This window comes from Chaetura pelagica, unplaced genomic scaffold, assembly GCF_000747805.2.
Source record: "Chaetura pelagica isolate M959 unplaced genomic scaffold, ChaPel_1.0 scaffold72, whole genome shotgun sequence".
Lineage (NCBI taxonomy): Eukaryota > Metazoa > Chordata > Aves > Apodiformes > Apodidae > Chaetura > Chaetura pelagica.
In genome coordinates, this window is record NW_009952560.1 from 319,302 (window position 1) to 339,876 (window position 20,575).

The 20,575-nt window shown below is 45.7% G+C and overlaps 1 protein-coding gene across 1 annotated transcript; it reads left to right on the top strand.

The window, feature by feature from the left end:
- The first annotated feature begins 7,444 nt into the window (after window positions 1–7,444).
- On the top strand, window positions 7,445–18,131 carry AKAP1 (A kinase (PRKA) anchor protein 1). Its single transcript, XM_010009035.1, has 10 exons — window positions 7,445–9,413; window positions 11,389–11,522; window positions 13,083–13,209; window positions 13,758–13,888; window positions 14,432–14,609; window positions 15,268–15,418; window positions 15,976–16,043; window positions 17,460–17,533; window positions 17,827–17,892; window positions 18,042–18,131. The coding sequence occupies exons 1-10, from the start codon at window positions 7,445–7,447 to the stop codon at window positions 18,099–18,101; spliced, it is 2,958 nt and encodes a 985-aa protein (XP_010007337.1). The 3' UTR covers window positions 18,102–18,131.
- Window positions 18,132–20,575: the final 2,444 nt, after the last annotated feature.

Sequence of the window (20,575 nt, forward strand, 5' to 3'; positions counted from 1 at the left end):
GCTGGTTTTGACTCCCTGGGTATAAATAGCAGCGGTTCCTGGCAAAAGCTCATGATCTGCATGTGTCTCTTGTGTTGGGGGCATTAGCTTGGCCTAGGGATAAATCTATGAATTGGAAACTTGAAGTCTCTGGAGCAAGGATTGGAGTATGTATCCCCATAAATCTTAGGGCTGTGATCCTACAGCTTCCCCTTCCTTAGAGAGGAGCTTCTTTTATTATGGGCATGGTCTTGCATTCCATTTCACATGGAAATGTAGGGTTAGGAAGAATGGTTTTGGTGTCTGGGAAACAAATCTGCACATCTCTTCCCTGAAATATTTCAGGTTGGATGGAGTGTTGTGTTCTATTTGTTGCCTGGTAAAGAGGATGGGCTCCTGTCTTCTGAGTACTTCTTTGCCATTTGTTTTGATTCCACCAGCTTGATGTTACTGTAGAAAGGTGACTCAATCTGTCTTGGTTTTGCTTTCTTTTAAAAAAAGGCCTGCCAAAGCTGAGGAAGGGAGGCAGCCTGCAATCTTTGGGGAAGCAATTCTGTGGATGAGAACAGCCCCCAGCGTAATTTGGGCGAGGGCTTGTAGGTGCTGCTGTAATCCAGATCAAAGTGGAGCCTGTCTCTCTCTGATTACGTCTCAAATATGTTGTGTAACTTCTTGTAGCAAGTTTGTTAATGCATAGAAGTTATCTTCCTGCTTGTTAAGTCTAAATAACTCTTAGTGAAACCTCTGCTGTTTCTTCCTAGTGCAGATGAATATAGAGGGCCTTTCCCACAGATATTCTCCCTCTCTGTGCTTCTGCAGCTTGTTTGCAGCAAGCCAAGCTCTGGGCACAGAGCTTCCACCTGAACAGCTCCACTTTTTGCTTTTCTCTGGAAGTCTAGTCCAGCTTTTGTTTTGAGAAGCAGTTTATCAAGGTCTCATTGCTGCAGGAAACCTCCCAGTGAGCAGGTCTTGGTGCTGTGCCCCACATACCTCTTTGGTCTCAGGGCTGCAGCTTTACTCGTCTCTTGCAGCAGTATCAGTGTGTTGTGGTGTAAACCTCATCCTTCTGTCTCCTTGAAAATTCAGGTCTGTTTTTTGACTCGTGTGCAGAGTATATTGAAAGCCTTTGGTTAGTTTAGTCTCTGCCCTGGGTGTTGTGCATCCCTGTTCTGTGGAAATTGATAAAGACACCAGGCATTTGACTTAGCTGATTACTTTTAAAGTTCTATTTCTAACCTACACCTGTAGTGAATCCTAAACTATGTTTTCCATAGCAAGGGCTGCATTAGATTCATTGGTGTAGAAGCAAACACTGAACAATAACACTGGTCCCTTGCCAGAGCTACATGTGCAGAGTGAGTTAGCTTGTGTCAGGGGAGTTTCTCTGCAGTTTAAAGCCAGGTGGCAATGGAAAGGTGGTTTATGTTCTAAAGTCTTCTGGCTAGCTTGAAGAAGCAGAACATTTGATCTGGCTCTGCTTCTGGAGTGGACTCCAAAACTGGTGAAAAAGTCTCCACCAAATGTTGAGGAATAGCCAAGAAAGATAAAGGTGGTATTGGTAAAGTGGTGCAGAAGTGGTTTCTGAAGTTTGCTTCTGTATCTGAGATACCTTTCTGGCAAAGCAGTGAAAAATTGATCTTGTGTTCCTCTGTAATAGAGGATTCAGTTGGAGACACTGTCTTAGTTGGTGAAACTATAAATAATGAAACAATTGGAGCGGGAAAGTAATAAGATATAAAGTGCAGCAAGGAGTTTGATAATCTGATAGGGTTGATGTTAATTAAAAGTGTAACCTGTTGCTTACTGCAGAGCAGGAGTGATCAACTTGGGGCCCTGTGTTGAATCAAGAGGCAGTGCAGGTGGTGAAGGCTGCTGTGGTTGGTGTTTATCTGTATATGATCTTCCTGGTGATTTCTAAAATGTCAATAAAAACACATTACAGTTTGGCTAAGCTGATCTTTTTATGGTAAACCTCTGCTTTTGAGTGTGTAAATGGGAGCTCTTGAGGAGTCCTGCTTTGGCCTGGAAGTGATACTGCTGGAGCTGTGCTGGGCCACTGTTGGGCTCCTGAGTGGGAGAAAGTACAAAGAAGCAATTGTCATAAACACATTACAGTTTGGCTAAGCTGATCTTTTTATGGTAAACCTCTGCTTTTGAGTGTGTAAATGGGAGCTCTTGAGGAGTCCTGCTTTGGCCTGGAAGTGATACTGCTGGAGCTGTGCTGGGCCACTGTTGGGCTCCTGAGTGGGAGAAAGTACAAAGAAGCAGCAACTGTAAAATAAAATATTAATAAATCCTGGGCTAACAATGTAGCAGTTTCAGCTGCAAAGGAGAGGAGTGAGCTGTTGTAGGAACACTGGTGATTACACTGAAAGCAATTTTTATCTTGGAGATAAATGGCAGCCTGGTGTCAGAGGTGTTTCTTGTTCCAGAGCTCTAGTTTAGCTCTACAACAACCAACTTTTTCAGCCTTTTACTTATGTCATAATTTATCCCTCTGCGAATAGGACTGTTGGTTCTTCAATATTTCAAGGTTGAGAGGCTTCATTAGTAGTTTTCATAAGCGGTTTCTTGAGCTCTGCCCATGTTAACTGGGTTGGGAAGAGGTGGTTTTGCTGAAGGGGTATCTCTTGGTGCTCTTGTCTCAGTGCTGCTGTTTGAAGCATAAGTTGTTGCAGAGCATTTGCCTTTAATTATGTATGTTTAGAGGAACTTACCTGTTCACTTGTTTTTAAAGTAAGTGCCATCCAGTTTGAGATCTTGCTTGCCTGGCTCCTACCTGTCTTTGGATCTTTGTAGCTACTGAGTCATGTTTTCTGAGCTCTCACCTATGGCTGATGTTTGTTTTGATACTGGTAACATAAGTGTAGGTCAATTAAGTCTTTCTATGTCTGTTTCTGTGCAGTAATTTCTCTTATTTTTATCTTAATGTTAGGCCCTCCAGTTCTTCATGCTTTTGTCAACTCCTCTTCTTATGCCTCCTGCAAGGCAGAGCATGTGCTGCTGGTTATTTTTAGCATGGAAAATTTTAAGAGCCCACGTGGTCCCATTTAGTTTGAACTGTGCCAGCCTTGTCCAGTTCTCTTTCACCCAGATAGTATTTATTTCCCGAGTGCTGTATTGCTAACTAAAGGGTTTGTAGGGAGGCATCCTGGCCTTGCTGTTCAAGCTGCTTTTCTAACTCAGCTGCCTGTTTGCCCTGTGATCCTTCAGTATGGTATTTAATTCCAGCCTTGTTTTCTACTGCTCTTTGGGTCTGGAGGTGTAACGTCTCAGGTGCTGGGGCAGAAGAGAAGTGTTGGAGGGGACCAGCAGCACTCTGGGGTCTGTCCCTGCAGAGCATGGGGCTCAGCCACTTGGGAATTGTCCTTGACTCTCTTCCTGTAGAGACCTGAAGCTTCTTGCCCTCAGAACAGAGCTTCTTGTGCACAGAAAGCCCTGAAAATCTGGAGTGAGTGCTTGTTGAACTCTCCTCTTGGACCTTGAGAGTGAATTATCTGCCTTCTCTGTGAGCCTGCTGCAAACATTTCTAACCTTATAAGGATGTGTATACTGAAGGGTTGTTTGTCCTGCCTAGGGAAACAAGGTGGCTTAAAACTTTTCTGGGACCCTAATATGAATAAGTAGAATAAGTTGACTGTCCTTGGCTTTTTTTTTTTTAAGGTAGGCGAGCACATGCATTCGTTTTTGTCCTCATCTCCCTCATCTTTACCAGGAGTTTTCCATAAATCAAGTCAGAATACAGATTTGGAGAGCTGGCTGACCCCTACTGTGTCTCCCCATGGTGTCTTAATCCCATCCTGACCTCCTGTGGGGATTATTTAACAAGTTGGAAAAGTCTCATGTCCTAGCTATAGCTCTCTGGCCTTGCTGTAAGGTGTGACATTTAGACCAGATTCCTGACATGCCAGAAGGAAGTGACTGGTGGTGCAGGGTGAGCATGTACAGTGTGTGAGCTCTGCACTATTTTTGGTGTGGGGCTGCATGGGGCCCTGGACACTTGGAAGCAGCTCCAGAGCATCCAGTGCTTCATGCTGGTCCTGGCTTTTTCAAGCCGATCATCTCCAGTTCAAAGCCTCTGGAGCTGCTGTGCTTCCCCAGCTGACTCCTCCTGCCTGGAGTGTACAAGGACTCTCGGGCCAGGCTCCCTCCACTTTGGCAGTGCTTAAGGCCATGTGATTTGACAAGTTGCCATTTTCTGTTCTGCTGCTAGCAGGAAAATCCCAGGCTTTCTTCCCTCTGTGTGTTTAAATGCTCCCATTGCCCCTGCAGTCCTAAACTGGCTGTCAGGTTGGCAATAGAGAGAGGGTTTTGTCACTCTTTAACATGTTGGAAAACACATGTGGGCTTGAGGAGCTCTCCTGTGGAGAAATAAGTGTGCCCTGTGTCTTACAACTGTTTGGCTGAGCAGTTTAAAAAGCAACCATCTCCCAGGCATCGCATCAAAAGGGGTGTTGTGACCGGCATGTTAAAATAAGGCCACCAAAGTCTTCTGATCATGTTTATGTAAGATGTTTGTTGGTGTTGTCCCCTCACCAGCCCAGTGCTTTAGGATGTCACTGGCATCTTGTGCTGAGCCACTGCCTTTTGTCTCCTTCTCCTTGATGGAAGGTTGTGGAATTCCCACTGAAGACAGTCACTGGCAGGATAATGCAGCTCTTGCTAAAACTAGTCAAATCAAAACCATGAAATGGAGTAAGTTTTGCAGGGAGCATTCAGCTAATCCACCAGTCCCCACTGACCTAAATATTACAGAAGAGTGAAGATTTAAATCTTAAATTATACTAATGTTTAAAATTACTCCTTAGAACTGTTTTGTCTGCCAGGCTTCAGGACAGGCCTGTCCCTCTTTGGGGCATCCTGCTACTGTATTCCTGCGCTGCAGAATTGTGTGGGACTGTTGTTGGTACAGTTGGTGCAACTGAATAAGGAATTGGATAATAATAGGGCTCTCTGTTTAATCAGGAAAGCTTGCTGGGAATGGACTTGTGTGAGCTACTTTAATTTGGGTTTGTGGTGTGCTTGTGAGACAGCTTGTAGGGTGGTTCTGCGTGAATTACAACAACTTAAACAGGCAGCAGATGAGCACTTGCCGTTGGCTCACAATGTGCCATTGTGCTGGTGAGCCTAAATGGGAACCTTTTGTCTTGGGAATGTCCTGGCTTCACCCTTTCCATTTACAAAGTTAAAAATTAAACATCTAAATTACTGCATAGGTTTGGAGTTTTTTTAGTTCTAAATCTTAGATGTTGCTGTTAACTGAAAGTTCATCCTCATCAGTGAGCCCTGCTCCCTGACTGTATAAAAGCAGCTGGAAGTAACTTGGATTTAGAAGGTACCAGATATGAATGTCCAGTAATCACAGTCTAGTTTTCTGTATAAAACAACATAAATACCTCATCTGTGATATCCTGGGGATATTACTGGATTTTGTAAATCATATCTAGAGCCAACCTTTCATTTAGGATTGAGCAAGAAGTTTTCTAGTAGCTGTTTCTGCCATTTATTTATTTACTTGCCTCGATCATAAGTGCCCTGGTGAACAGTACAGGAGCAAGACTGATACCCGAACTAACTTGGAAACAAAGCTGTGTGTTTGTTCCTGTGGGATGGGAGGGTGTGGCTGGAGGTGGTGAGAAATCTGGAGTGAATGTTAAATTATCAAAGGCTTGGATGCTCAGTCTGAGCCTGAGGGAGGCATGTTTGTGTCCCTCAGCTAGAGAATAATTGGCTGCTCGTGAAAATCAAGGCCCTGAAGGAGAATTGTTTGGTAGCCCTGGTCAGAACTCTTGCTCTGATAATTTTTTTTCTGGTTGAGACTGACTAAGCACAGTCAACAGACTGACTTGATTGTCTCATATCCAAGAAATATTAGGTTTATAAAGAGGAACTAGATAATGCTCTTTCCCAGTAGGCGGTTCCCATTTCTAGGACTTTGCTATCTCCTGAAAACAGTCTTTATTTTGGTTGCTCATTGGTAAAAGTCTGGAGACCTGTTTGGAGAAAAGTATGTCGTGTGTAAGCATCCTCAGGCACGTGGTGTTTTGCTTTAATTCCTGTTCAGTGATAATATAAACTGTAAGTGCTTGGCAGCAATGCTGTTTTGGGGACAGGGATAACTGTTTAGCTTTGTATTCCAGCTGTAGATCTTCCTTAAGGAAAAGGAAAGGCGTGTCAGCCCTGCCCTATATAACCCAGGTGAGACTTGGCAATGGAGGAGCATGACAGGGACGTGGGTCTTGGTGGTGTCCAGGCAGGGTTCACACACTTTTTAGAGTAAAAGAGACAGATTTCAACTCTAGAAAGTTAGAGGAGCAGCAGCTGCCAGTGTAGTAAATGTAGATATAGAACAAACTTTGGAGCTAGGTTCCTAAGGAGTAATGTTACTAACCTGATGATTTTTGCTGGACAAACATCTCTCTGGGGAGAACTCATAGTGGCTTTCCAGTATCTGAAGGGGCTACAGGAAAGCTGGGGAGGGACTTTTTACTAGGGCTTGTAGTGAGAGGATGAGGGGTAGTGGATTAAAATAGGAAGGCGGGAGATTTAGGTTAGACATCAGGAGGAAATTATTCAGAGTGAGGGTGGTGAGACACTGGAACAGGTTGCCCAGGGAAGCTGTAGCTGCCGCATCCCTGGAAGTGCTGAAGGGCAAGTTGGATGGGGCTTGAAGCAACCTGGTCTGGTGGGAGGTGTCCCTGCCCATGCAGGGGGTTGGAACTAGATGATGTTTAAGGTCTCTTCCCACTCAAAACATTATGTGATTATAAGGGTGTTACAGCCTATTTCCCATCTTCAGGCTGTAGTTGTTCTTTGTTTTGGAGTTTCTACACTGTGTGTGTTGCAGTAGAAGGAGTAGCTGTGGTTGCTGTTTAGCTTCTGCTTAACTGCAGAGCTCTGTCCTGTGCCTGCGCTCCAGCCTCCTGCAGTGCTGGGGACGAGGACGTTTGCAAAGCACTTCACCTTCAGTGAGTTGTTGTGTTGTAGATAAGTGTGTGTTGTCAGCCTAGGAGACTCTCAGGAATGTGATGCTGCCATTCAGGCAGAGCCCTGGGGAGACCTGCAGAGTATCGAGTGTGTCCTGGCACGGTTGTGGTCCAGCTGTGTTGTGAACCCAGCCTGGTGCTGGAGAAACCTGCACTGCTGGATGCTGTGCTGGTGTGTAGCACTGACCTGCCAAGGTGAGGCAGGAGAAATAGGTCAAATTGGTTTAAGTGTAAAGGTGAGGTGAAATTGCTGAGTATCATGTTGAGAAATGTCCAGATATCCTCTTGTCTTAGGTGAGAATCTTGTATTGTGCTCTGCTGGTTGAGCAGAGAAGTGAATGTAAAGAAAACAAGCCTGTTCATGCCCATAGAAATCCCTCAAAGCATTCATGAAACTTTAGCCTTCCTTTTACCTTCCCTGTGACTACTCTAACATGGTTTGTCTTTCACCTTCCAGGTAACTGCTGAGGCTCTGTAAAATGGCTTTACGCTTCCGCAGCGTCCTCCCATATGCCATCCCTGGAGTGCTGGCGCTTCTCGGCTACTGGTGGATCTATTCCCGTAGAAAAAAACATGCCAGCTCTCCCAGCAAACCAGTGACAGCCATCAAAGAAGAGCAGCAGGAAGAAGTGCAAGAGAAAGATTCATCACCCAAAGCAGCAGCATGTGTTCCTCGAAGACGGCCTCTCTCCTCGGAAGAGGGATGCCCAGAAAACAAACCCTCGACCTCCCTGCTCTCAGCGGGGTTGATGACGCCCTCTCTTCTGTGTCACACTCACGAGAGGCCAGATCTCCCACAGGACCTTCCAGGCCTGTCAGTAACTACAGTTCAGCCCAGCACCCTTGAGGACGACAGTGAAAAACTAGAAACGATAGGATCTCGAGATGAAAGCAGAGTTGCTGCTGGTGTTTCTCCCCTCCTGATCTCCAAGAGCGGGCAGTGTCGCGACGGTGCTGCCATCAGCCTGGCACGGGATTCAGGCCCTTGTGCAAACCAACACCAGTGGCCAACAGCATCAGTGACACTGACACAGGAGTCTTTGGGAATCACGGAGAAGATCAGCAATGCAGAGCAGTCAGATGAGTCTTCATTTAAGCCCCCTAAGGAAAGCCAGGTGCCAGAAATTGTGCTGTCAGATACTGGCTCTGTGACAGCCCCTCGCTTGGGATTAGAGAAGGAAGCCAATACCCCACAAGCCTTTCTCAGTAATGAAGTTGAAGTTGTATCAAGTCACAAGGATTCTGCAGTGAACATGTTACCAGATAGTTTGGGGTCTGCCTGTTTGGAGCAGTCCAGGAAAGAAGAGATGTCTGAATCAACTGCCAGAACTGTACCTGTGTGTCAGAAGAAGGACACACAGCCAAAAGGACATGAATTGGAAAGAGACAAGGTGGGAGGAGTAAGTTTGGACAAAGAAGAAGTTGAGAAAATTGAGCAAGTAGCAATACAGATAATTTCCAAGGTTATTTTGGCAGCAACTGAGGAAGTGCTGTCTGGTTCTACAAGTGATGTGCCCACTTGGATCTGCCAGACTGCTGCTAGCCAAGCTGAGAGACCTCTGGAGATAGCAAACCATGTTTCCTCTGATCAGATGCTTGTGGAGGATGCTCCAGCAGCTGATCAGAATGTTGCTGTGAAGAGTGATGCTGCAGTACCAACATCCTTGCAGACAGAGGAGCAGGATCAGAGTGTGACAGACTCCAGCTGTCTCACACATGGCTGCTTCTCCTGCCCTGTTCAGGGGGACACAAAAGACTGTCAGATGAAGAGCTGTGCGTGCAGTGGGGAAGTGCTGTCTGGTTCTGCAAGTGACATGTCCACTCAGATCTGCCAGGCTGCTGCCAGCCAAGCTGAGAGGCCTCTGAAGGCAGCAAGTGTTGTTACCTCTGATCAGGTGCTTGTGGAGGAAGCTGCAGGAACAGAGGAGGACATTGCTGTGAAGAGTGATGCTGCAAGAATGATATCCCTGCAGACAGAGGAGCAGGATCAGAGTGTGACAGGCTCCAGCTGTTCCTCACACGGCTGCTTCTCCTGCCCTGTTCAGAGAGATGCAAAAGACTGTCGGAGGAAGAGCCGTGTGTGCAGTGGGTCCCGAGGAGTTGATCAGACTCCTGTGGAAAACCATAGAGGGCCACTGGAGAAGTCAGCTTTGGTTATGGAGGACTCTGGGTGCAGCACATATGTATCTGAAGGTGGGTCAAGGGTGGAGGACCCACTGCAGAACACAACGCTGTCTGTCACGTCAGGCCAGCATTTGGACTCACTGAGCTTATCTACAAGCCAAGACACATCTGCTGAGCAGAGCTCAGAACCAAGTGAAGAACCTGTTCTGAAGCTACCTGAAGGCAGCCAAGTGCCATACAGTAATGGGACACTGGAAGAGGATGGTCCAGACTTGCATCATGAATGTAGCAGGGCACCAGAAATGGATGGAGACCACTCGGGAGGTAAGGGATTGGAAAATCCTTCTACAAAAACATGATGAACAAGCATTTTATGTTCTGTAACCTTTCTGTTTCAGAACATGTTCATATAAATCCTCTTTATGTTTAACTTCCCCAGCAGATGAGTATTTAGCCCTCATGTGCAGGTGGGTATGCATTTGCTGTCAGAATTCCCATCTCTCTAGGCTCCAGTGTTAGCTGGGTGATCCTCAGGGTATACTGCAAAGGGAGAACAGGCTGGCCCCTGGTTCCCTTCCACCAACCTTATTGTGTAAAGCTAAGCAAGTAGCCCACTGGAATGGACAGTGTCTGCATGTAGGCCAGACTGTTGAACACCTTGCTGGTTTGAGACCTGCTAGTAGAAACGGTATTTGCCCAGTTCAGGCTCTGGTAAGTGGTGGGTTCTTATCTGTCTTTATGGGCTGCTGCTAGAAGGAAGTTGTAAGGCAGGTTTCTGAGGTGCTGCTGAATGAAGTGCTTGGCTGGATTCTGATACAATCAGTTGGTTGTAGACCAATTATCCTGAAGCCTTTTTGCTTAGAAGGGTAGGTACGTGCCAAGAAATCCCAACAGGGAGCAATGTTCATGGAGTTTCCCCATCTGTCACTATGTTGCTTAGGCCTTCTAGATCCTGGATAATGTGTGCCTGGCAAAGTACAAAGCTGAGCACATGTTAGCCCTTGTGACCTTGGGGATGGATGTTAAAATCCTTTGTAGGGCCCTGTGGTGCCAGCAACCCTTGATGACAGGATGTGTTTTGTAATTGCTACAAAGTAGTATGAACACTGCTTGTTGCCAGACATGGGGATTGAGTTTGCCAACAATTAAGGATTAAACCCACAAAACATTTTCACTAGTGAGAGTAACCACAGGAAGAAAATGGTTCTGACTCGTTGTGAACACTGGTATGATGAGAAAGTACAAGAGTGTGTTGTGGAGTCTGGTGGTGACAGGGGCTGAGAGCTCTGCAGTGAGACAGCTGAAGAGTAGGGAGAGGGGATAGAGCAGGTAAAGTTGACTGTGTCTATGTTGGATAAAAAGTTCTACAGTCAGCCTTCACCCCCAAGCTGTGAGACCAAATCTTCATCTTTGCTTAGGAAGTCTGTGGCAAACAGCTGCACTGTCTGTATTTGGCTTTCTATGCATCTGTGCTGTCTTTCTAGCTAAGATGTGGCAAATGTGAAGCAGCTGTTGGGTTATTTTTCTCTTTGGTCTTGCACTGGATGGTCTGGATACTTGCAAGCAACTGAGAATCTTCATGCTGCTGCTTCTTAATCTAGAGGAAGGATCAACATGACTGTATCTGGAATGTGACCAGAGCAAGCTGTTTGAGTTAGTCCACTTCCCAAGTAGAAGTGTTCCTGGTATCAGCTGGTGGTTTGGGAACAAAATGTAGCTCAGCTCTAGCACCTTGTTTCTTTGAGCATATGACAAATTTGGGCAAGAGGCAATTCCTAACACAGCTGGTAGTGAGCACGCCAGACAGTCAGGTCTCTGTGCAACCCATGTTGGGTCAGGAACATGCAAAGAGCAGATGAGAGGTGGCATGTCCCTCCCTGTGTGCTGAATTCCTGTTGAGGCTCTGTGGAAAGTGCAAAATACCTTGCTGCTGCAGCAGCTCAGTGTTGAGGGTAGCATAGCTCTCATTCAGCTGGAAACTTTGACTTTTGGTGTCTCTGCTGCTGTGTAAGGTGTCACCATGTGTGAAGGGCTCCTGCTGAGCTCTAGCCCCCTCCTTTAGCATTCTCAGAAGCTATGCAAGTTTTTCTCCAGGAGTGAAAGGAAACTTTGAGTAGGGTGTGTGTGACAGGGCTTGACCCTTTTTTGAAATGCCAGAGAACATGACACAGGAACAGCCCAACATTGCACCACGGAAGAGCTAAATGTAACCTCTCTGTGAAATTGTTTTCATGGCCTTGTGTCTGGTAGCTGGATTGTGTGGGTTGTCTGAATGCTGACACGTGTGCATGTCTTGTAGGTTCAGATATAAATAGCGTGGATTTTGTGGACAGTGGCTGTGCCATGAGGAAGACAGTGACTCGGCGGAACTCTAAGCTAGGAGGAGAACCCAGCAAGTCCGACTTCGTTATCTGGGAAATAGAGGTCCCCAAGGTAACCATCTGCTGGCCTGCTCGTGCCTCCTGCCCTCTACACAGCCATCTCCTGGTTCTTCCAGTCTTCTGCTGGCTCACAGCCATCCCAGGGAGATCAACAACAAATCAATGAGTTTTTAGGCATTTAGCTCCCATTAGGACTCACAGGAGTGACGAGCTGTAAATGAGATGCATGTCAGGGCTGTGCCCAGGGTGACACTGGTTGTTGGACTTACTACTCCTCATTGTCTTCCACCCCAGTCTTAGTCTGATGCTTTGAAAGTGTTCAGAAGGCTTTGATTGTACACAGTTATTAAGAGCAGGTGATGAAATATTTTTTTTCTTTCCACTGTGTAGAAGGGTAACATTTCACTTGTCTGTCCAAACCCTTCCTCAGGCTGAATGCTCATCTGAGCTCTTCTGTGGAGCTGCTGCATCTCTGTCTTTATGGGGAACTTTTTGGTTGACAGAGATTGTGGTTTTTAAGGCTGTATCCATACCTTCTTCCCTGCTTTTTATATGCACAACAACCTGTGGCTGCACAGCATTGATCTTGCAGTTCTGCTTCTCAACAGTGTTGGATACCAATGGCCAGTCAGGTGAGGCAGCAGCTCCCAGCAGGGTGAGCACTTGGGCCACATCAGCCCGGTGGTGACATGCAACACATGTTTTAATGCATCAGAAAAACATAGGCTAAGAAAGCAGTTCCACAGCAGAAAACTCTTTCAGTAGTTAGTGAAGACAGACACTCACTTTTCTTCAAGTAGGTCACTTGACCTTGTGTGGTCCATACTGACTCAGGCCAGCCCTTCTGCTCTGGTATCTGGTCTCTGACAGTAATTGATAGGTGCCTGTGGTAGAAGGCCAGTGACAGGGCTTGCACAGACATCTCTTCACCACCCTGCTCAGCTGCCAGGGACTCTAAATTTTGAGGGGTATGATAGTCTGGTTTACTCTTCTGGGAATTTGTTGCTCCTTATCTAATTAACTAATCTAATTTGTTTAAAAATTGCTAAAACTCAGTATTTCGTATTGGAATGGAAAATGCCTGTAACTTGCTTTATAACAGGAAACAGTGGTGGGAGATTGGAAGAGGATGTGATTCACAGAATCACAGAATTGTTCTGGTTGGAAAAGACCTCTAAGATCATCAAGTCCAACTATAAACTGACTCTACCAACCATTAACCCCACTCTACCAAGTCTAGTGCTTCAACCATGTCCCTCAGCACCGCATCTGTATGTCCTTTAAACTCCTTCAGGAGTGGTGATTCAGCCACCTCCCTGGGCAGGCTCTTCCAGTGATCTTACTGGTCTGTAGGAAGCCAAGCCTTTACCAGGCCTGGTTTTGTTGTGTCTGTGTGTTGTTCTACAAGAGATGAAGATGGACCTATCAATACCAATCTGTAGTTACCTTACTCCTCACAGACCAGCTGAGCTCTGCCCTGGTCCAGCACTGCCTTCTATTTATAGTTCAACACTACAGGAACTGGGAATGTGGGTGAAATAAGCCCCAGAAACACTGCTGTATGACCTGTGTCTCTCTTCCTGACTGTTGCTTCCTTGTCTCTTCCATAAAGGAGCTAGTTGGCCGCTTGATTGGCAAACAAGGAAGATTTATGAGCTTCTTGAGGCAAGCGTCTGGTGCCAAAATCTATGTTGCAACACTGCCTTATTTCCGTGACTCCCAAGTCTGTCACATTGAAGGTTAGTGCAATGTCTCTATTCATGATCTCATATGTAGCTTGTGGGCCTTAATTAGCTGGGCAAGGAGTTTAAACAGATTTAGTGGCTTTGTGAATCCAATGCTTTATGAAGCTTTTCTGCTCTACGCTGTTATGGTAGAGGTTTGTGCCAAGTCACCTGTGCCTTGGCATTCAAGAGGTGAGAATGCATTTGAGCATCTTTGGCTGCTGTATTTTAACCAACACCTTTACAGGGTGAGTTCAGGCTTGGAGGAGAAGCTGTGGGGTGTATATCAGCAAATGTAGTTCTGCCTGTGAAGTATGTTAGATTAATTGTGTCTGAAAAGTTGTGTGAATTTGCTTCATACTGGCGGCTAAAGCTCTTTGAAGCTGGGGCCTGGTGGTCTGATTTTCTCTTGTTGGTCTCATAGCAGCTTACATGGCCAATCTATTAAAACTTAAGCTGTTGATGTAGCACAGAAGGCTTCTGGTGTCTATATTGCTTCATGGGGAGGGAATGTCCTCAGCACATCTGTGCAACAGACTTTCAGGTGGATTTCTGTCTTCCAGGCTCATCTCATCAAGTGGAAAAAGTACTGAGCCTCATTGGCAAGAAGTTCAAAGAGCTGTCTCTCACCAACATCTATGCTCTACCTCCACCAACACCGCTGACACTTCATTCCCTCCTTATGACTGCCTGGGTAAGCCCCGTGCTGCTGGCTGTGCTGGTGTCAGGGTGCAAGGCTGTTGTTGGTTACCACCAGCATAGTGTGCTATAATCCAGGTGGCTGGCTCATGGATGCCCTCAAAACCCGGTTGGTTTTGTCTGACTGTCTTGTTCTCCAACTTGTGTAACTGTTTCAGGTCAGATTTATCTACCCATTCTTTCACTACTGTTTCCATTCCACCTGAGCTGAGACATGTAGAATCATAGAATCCTTTAGACTGGAGAACACCTCCAGGTCCTTTTCCACCAGGCAGATTTCCAGCCACACTTCCCCAAGCTGGTAGGGATTGGTGTGACCCAAGAGCAGGACCTGACCCTTAGCCTTGCTGAATCTCCTATAATGGACCTCAGCCTGTCCAGATCCCTCCTGATCCAAAGCAGCCTTTGAAAGTGAAATACCAGAGTGCCAAGGCTTTTCCACCCATGGCTGTAAGCCTCAGGTGGAACATGGAGTTGCTGTGGATGAAGCTTGTGTTGCAGTGTACACTAAAGACAGTGTCTTTCCTCCACATCACAGCTGTTCCTCCCAGATGGAGTCACTGTAGAGGTGGTTGTGGCAAACCAAGTTGATGCAGGACACATGTTTCTACAGCAGCACACACATCCCACTTTCCACGTCTTGCGTAGCCTGGACCAGCAGATGTATGCCTGCTATTCTCAACCTGAAATTCCAACCCTGCCAACTCCAGTAGAAGGCAAGTAACTTGGTTGCTTACAAATTGTTCAGTTGAGAAACAACTTCTAGGATCATTCAGAAGCTCGCAGTAGATGAGAATGTGATAGTTCAGTTGTCATTGCATCTTCTAAGTTGCTGCCAGAGTGCAGATGTTGCTCTACTTTTGCTTACCTAACTCGTCCCTGGAGTACCTCCCCAGTCACTTAGTTGCATGTTGAAATTAAAATGAGATGAAGTCCACCCTGAGTTATTTCTAATCAACTTGGCATCTGGTGTATTTCTGCTGACAAAGTGTGGAACTGCTCCCAAATCTTCATAGGATCATCAGTGCCTGCACATGGGGTGAAGTGGAGGGTCTGTGGAATGGAAGGGGTTATCAGCCCTTCCTTTACTCCTTGGAGACAGATCTTTGTGTCAGTGACCAAAGGCTGAAAGGGAACTGGATGCCTGGGTAGGACAGCATGGAAGTGGCAGAGACTGGAGACTAAAACCCATCTGTCCTGTGTCCCAGCTGCAGGCCTCGTCCTGTGGGGGTTTTGGGGGGTATTGACAGGTGGTGGTAGCAGCATCAGAAATGCTGTTGATTCTCAGCAGGTAACTGCAGCACTGCTGGTGCTTGAAGTGCTGATTTATGGAAATCTACTTGTGCTGAGCCTTTCTTCTCTTATGTGTTGCAGTGGGTATTATCTGTGCAGCTCCAGGCCTGGATGGGGCATGGTTACGGGCTCAAGTTATTAGCTACTTCGAAGAGACCGGTGAAGTGGAGCTCAGATATGTGGACTATGGAGGATATGACAAAGTCAAGGTCGACACACTCAGACAAATCAGGTCTCTAGCTCCTCTTCCATGGCCTGAGGCCATATCTGGCTTGAGTCTTCATCAGAGGCATCTTTTTCATTTGAATTGCTTATAGGTTTTTCCACAGCCGAAGCAGGAACTGGTAGAAAGGTTTGTCTCAGCGGTGGGTGGGGATTCCTTGGGAGCACAGCAAGGCTTGTTTGAAGGGGAAGGGAGAGGAGATTGCAACTCCTGTCACTTCAGTGTGGAAAGTGAGAAGAAGGATGTCTTCACCCCTAAGTGTGGTGAATTGATGAGCTAGGAGTAAGATTCAGATTCTCTGTCCCAGCCCCATTGCCTGGATAAGCTGTACCAGATGAGGGTTTTTTTGCACAAGCCCATTAGATACTTGCTTGTGCCCCAGAGATGGAAGAGCATATGAAGGTGGTTTTTGCTGGGAGAATAGTGTGTTGGTTTTTTTTATTTTACTGTCATCAATTTTAAACTGAATTTCTAATAGAGCAATTGATTCATCAATGCCACCTTAAAGTATACAAGCATAACCTAAAGCCACGTTCTTATTCTGGTTGCTTCTCTTTTCTTTTAAGGTCTGACTTTTTATCACTACCTTTCCAAGGGGCAGAAGTTTTACTAGACAACGTGGTGCCACTTCCAGGTAATGGAGCTCTCCAGACACTCCTCCTGCAGGTTTAAATGGATGCCAGCTGTGTAGAAGCAATGATTCTGTCTAAGCTTTTGCCTTCCTGTTGCAAGCACAGCCTCTGCTGTGACTAGAACAAGAATTGGAAAAAATGTATTTTATTTTTCTAAATGTGCTAGCACAGCCTAAGCTGTCAGACTCCAGGGGAAAGGAGATAAATGTCTGGACTCTTTCCTGCATGGAGGAGAGGATGAATTACTCTCCTAAAACAGCACGTAGGCAGGAGTGGCAGGGTATAGATGGTGGAGCTGTAACTATTCTGTGGCTTTCTGTCACAGAGTAGCTGTAAATGCAAACTTAGTTTTAATCTGCTAGACAAATATCTGATATTTTCCTACTAAAATGACTGATGTGTATAGTTCTGTTTTCAAAAGACTCTGCCCTCTGAGCACTGGCAGAAGGTCACTCATTGCCTAGAAATGCTTCCTGGTTTGCTGTTTTTCTTTCTTTCCTATCAGTGCTCTTGCTATGAGCTGTGTTGGTGTCCAACAAATGCCCTTCTGGGGATGGAAGGGGTGGCTGTGGGAGCTTAGGGTCAGGCCAGGTTTCCCCACTAGGGTTTGTGGCTGGCAGGGCCAGGAGGCACAGACCCTGCCAAGACTGTAGGTGCATGCAAGGTTGAAGCTGCTTTTACAGAAGTCAGTGTTATGGAGATAATCTACCCCCTTCAGTATTTGTGGAGTTGGATGAAGTTCTCTTGCTGCTGGAGATGGCCTCAGGGTGGGGAGCACAGAGGAGAAACACTTTTCCAGCAATTTGGTAGGGAATCAGCAACTTTCCTTCAAAATGAAAACACTTAAGTGTGATCTGCAGTGTAGATTGTCGCTGTATTGCCTGAAACATGAGGTTTTCCTGCTGCATGACAGGTGTGGAGTTTGCAGCAGTCCCCAGGGAAGCTGGGACTGGAGCTGCCAGTGCTTGCCCAGGGAGCATTTGGCCCCATTCAGCTGCAGTACCAAAGCTTTTGAGTTCCTCTTGACAGTATTGCCCTCAGTGCAGTGGCAGTAAAGTCCTGACAACCCTGAGCTTAGTTTACTAAGAATCAAAATATGAATGGCAGCTTAAAGGTACTGCAAAAGTTTACTTTTTTGTTTTTCATACCTCCTAATTCATCAGCCACTCGTGTTCATGTTCACTTAGCTAGTGGCTTTGGAAAGAAAGCTCCATCCTTCCCTACAGCAACACCAGGCACGATGCTTGTGTGATCTCCAGCTTAATGGACTGGTTTCAGCAAGTGCCTACAGCAACAGTAGGTGAGGGTTCTCTGGCTTAACTTGTGTAGGAGATCAGACAAGATGAGTTTAATAGTCCCTTCTGGGCTTTATAGCCTGTGAATGTCATTTGTTTCCTCCTGCTCTTTTCTTTCCACAGATGAGGATCACTTTTCAGCTGAAGCTGATGCTGCTGTTAGTGAGATGACCAGAGGTGCAGTCTTGGTGGCTCAGGTATGTCAGAGCTCTCTGGAAAAGCCTCGTTGGTGACTTGGCTTCTGCTGTTGCCCTCTCTGCCCTATCACACCACACTGTGTGTGTCAGAATCAAAACCCAAGCCAGAGGCTGTGAGCCTGGCTGCTGGGCAGGGTTCTTGTGTCCCAGCTCCTCCTGGCAGTAGCTACATTCCATCCAACCTACATGAGTTCAAGTGTTGATGATCTGATCTGCAGTGACTGATGCTCACCTTGCATCTTCTGTGGCTCAGACCAGAACTGCTGCCAACCAATGTTTTCCTGTGTTTCCAGGTCACAAATTATGACAGTGCAACAGGTCTGCCACTGATACAGCTGTGGAACTTGATGGGAGATGAGGTGTGTATGTTGACATACCTATTTTTTTCAGCACTGTTAGAGTTTATGTTTATGCAGACTTTTCATTGTTGATTAGAAACTTGCTGATGTTCCTTGCTAGTGGTTTGTTCACCTTTCTACCTTTTTTTTTTCCCTCCACCTCCCTTTAGGTGGTGTCAGTAAACAGAACTCTGGTGGAAAGAGGTTTTGCTCAGTGGCTTGACTACTAGCAATGTCCTAGATGCCTCGACAACTCTTTCTGCAGAACAAAACAAGAGAAGAAATCTTGTGTTGCACTGTTACAATTCGGTTTGGCAACCTTTCCCAAGAAAACCTGTTTACACCTGAGTGTGGAGCTGTGGTCCATTGAAACTTGTTTTGCTCAACTGTTACCATTTCACTAGAAGCACATACCTCATCTCAGTGAAAGGCGGGGTGTTCAAAGCCATAATGACAGATACTGTAGCTTTAAAGCAAAAAATCCTCCCTAGCCTCTGCTCGAAAGTTGAATGGAAAAGGCCTGAAAACCCTGGGGCTTGCTGGAAACTGGCAAATGTCCCCAAATTGTCACCTGTGGTTGTGTTGTTTGAGAGATGTAAAATGCCCCATGAACTTGGTGTCTGCTTTTCCTAAAAGTCACATGGATTGTCCTTTGTTTTTTTAACAGGCTCTGCCTATGAAATCAAGGAATTTCATGTTAGTTATGGATTTTTTCTGTATTGTGCCACTAACCTGCACAAACAGCATTCATCTTGTCTTCCCTATGCCAGGAGGTGAATGAATTGCATTTGTTGCACTTAGAGTGGCACATGTCTCACTGCAGTCATGGTTTTTAGGCTTGGTATGCTCAAGGAGGCAAAGCTGCTCTGTGCAGATGCTCAAAGTGCAGGATATATTACCACTACATTTTTTGCTCTGAAATGTCATGTATTTAAGAAAAGACCTGATTGCCAAGCCCAATTGTAGTTTATATTTTTCTAGCTGTGCAAGTCTGTAAATATATATTAAAAAATTGTAATATTTTGTACAAGAGAAAAAAAAACACTGGAAACAAAGGGAACTTTACAGAAACTTTTTCACACCAAAATGTCCTATGTAGGTAGAACTGGTTTGGAGTGCATTAGGGTAGCCAGCATATTTGGAGCCTCTGGATATTGGGAGTGTTTCAGCTCTGCTGTATACAGGATTAGCATTCCCTTAGATTGTTGTCTGGTTTGAATTGTGATCACTGCATTCTTTGCTATGTTGCTGTACAGATCTGTTTAAAAAAAAAAAAGTAACAACTTGGCATTAATTTGCAGTGGTGTTCTCTCTCAATTTTTTTTTTTGCTCCTTTTTAGATTTCTACCACATTTAAAAAAATTTGTTCAAGTTATTTAAGCTGACTTAATACTCTTAAACACAGGCCCTCTAATGTATATCATTTTAGATATGTATTGAGCTGGGATTTATTGCTGGCAGAGAAGATACTTGCCAGGAAAATGTTGATGTACTTAGTCCTCAAGTTTTTTCAGGTGGATTCAAGGATGTCCCTACATCCTATGAGCGAACATGTCAGTGCATCACATGTTTGGATAGTTGCCTACAAAAGCATTTGGTCCAATCCCTTCTTATATGGTATGGTTGGTTCTTTCTTTTTCTCTTTCTTTTTCTTTTTTTTGAGTTCTCTCCTGTTTGGCACTTCTGATTTAATGTTCATGTTTGCAGTAACATCCAATGAAAACTAAATTTGGTGACTCAGTTAAATCTATAAAACATATATCCTCTTGGAATGTTTCTTTCCATTTCAATTAAAGCTCGAATTTTAAGCCATCTTAATCAAACTGTGATGACTAAGAGCCTTCATTTCCTGACCTCTTGCCATGTGGGGTTGGGAAGGGAGCTCAGTGGTGTAAGCAGGGGAGGTAAGATCCTGATGGCTTTGCAACAGATGCAGGAAGGTCAAGCTTCAAATCTCTCAGGGTTTCTTTTACTTCCAGCTGAAAACTGGGTTTATTTTTCTGATGAATTACTTATTAGAAAGCCTTGAAAGTTTGACAATGTCCATTCTCACCCCAGGAAGGAGAGCTTCACTTCACAGGGTTTCCAAAGTCTTGCTAGCCTCCAGTATCTGCTGAGGGAAGGCTTTCACCATCAGACATCATCTCCCAGGTAGAAATTGGGTAGCTGGCTTCTTGCAGGGTGGGTGGTCAGCACATTCCTGGTACCCTGCTGCAGAGCTGTTCCAAACCCCCTGCCAGTTCTGTTTCCCTGGACAGAGTTTCTTCTTGAGAGGAGGAGAAAGCTGCCATGTGTCTGTGAAGGGGGCTGTCTGTCCCTCAGCTCTGTGACTTCAGTGGCTTGGCAGCCTGTCCACATTATGGACAAGGGTGAAGAGCTTTGCTGGGATGGGATAGAGTTGAAAATGGCCTGCTTGGAAAAGAGCAGTGAAGAAGGCACAGGGGAGGTTGAAATTAAGTTGCATTTGCGTCTCCCTTTCCAAGATGCAGTGGTGGTGCTTTGTGCCCTGCCAGACCTCAGGAATGTAGCTGGGGCAGGTTTTGGAGGGGTCACACTGCTGCTAATACCAGCTGGGTCCCCAAAGGGCTGTGGAATTCTTGGCTGCAAACCTGGGCTTGTGCATATGCACATCTGAGCTAAGCTGTCCCACAGGGTTAGTTTGAAGCCATTCAAAGGGGCTTTCCCCTTGGAAAAGTGGTAGTTT

What these genes read in the sequence shown, in the direction of transcription:
- AKAP1 (XM_010009035.1), top strand. Translation starts at nt 7,445, where the DNA reads ATGGCTTTACGCTTCCGCAGCGTCCTCCCATATGCCATCCCTGGAGTG. An exon ending in GGATGGAGACCACTCGGGAG is followed by an intron (nt 9,414 to 11,388) that starts GTAAGGGATTGG and finishes CATGTCTTGTAG; the next exon opens with GTTCAGATATAAATAGCGTG. An exon ending in GGAACTTGATGGGAGATGAG is followed by an intron (nt 17,893 to 18,041) that starts GTGTGTATGTTG and finishes ACCTCCCTTTAG; the next exon opens with GTGGTGTCAGTAAACAGAAC.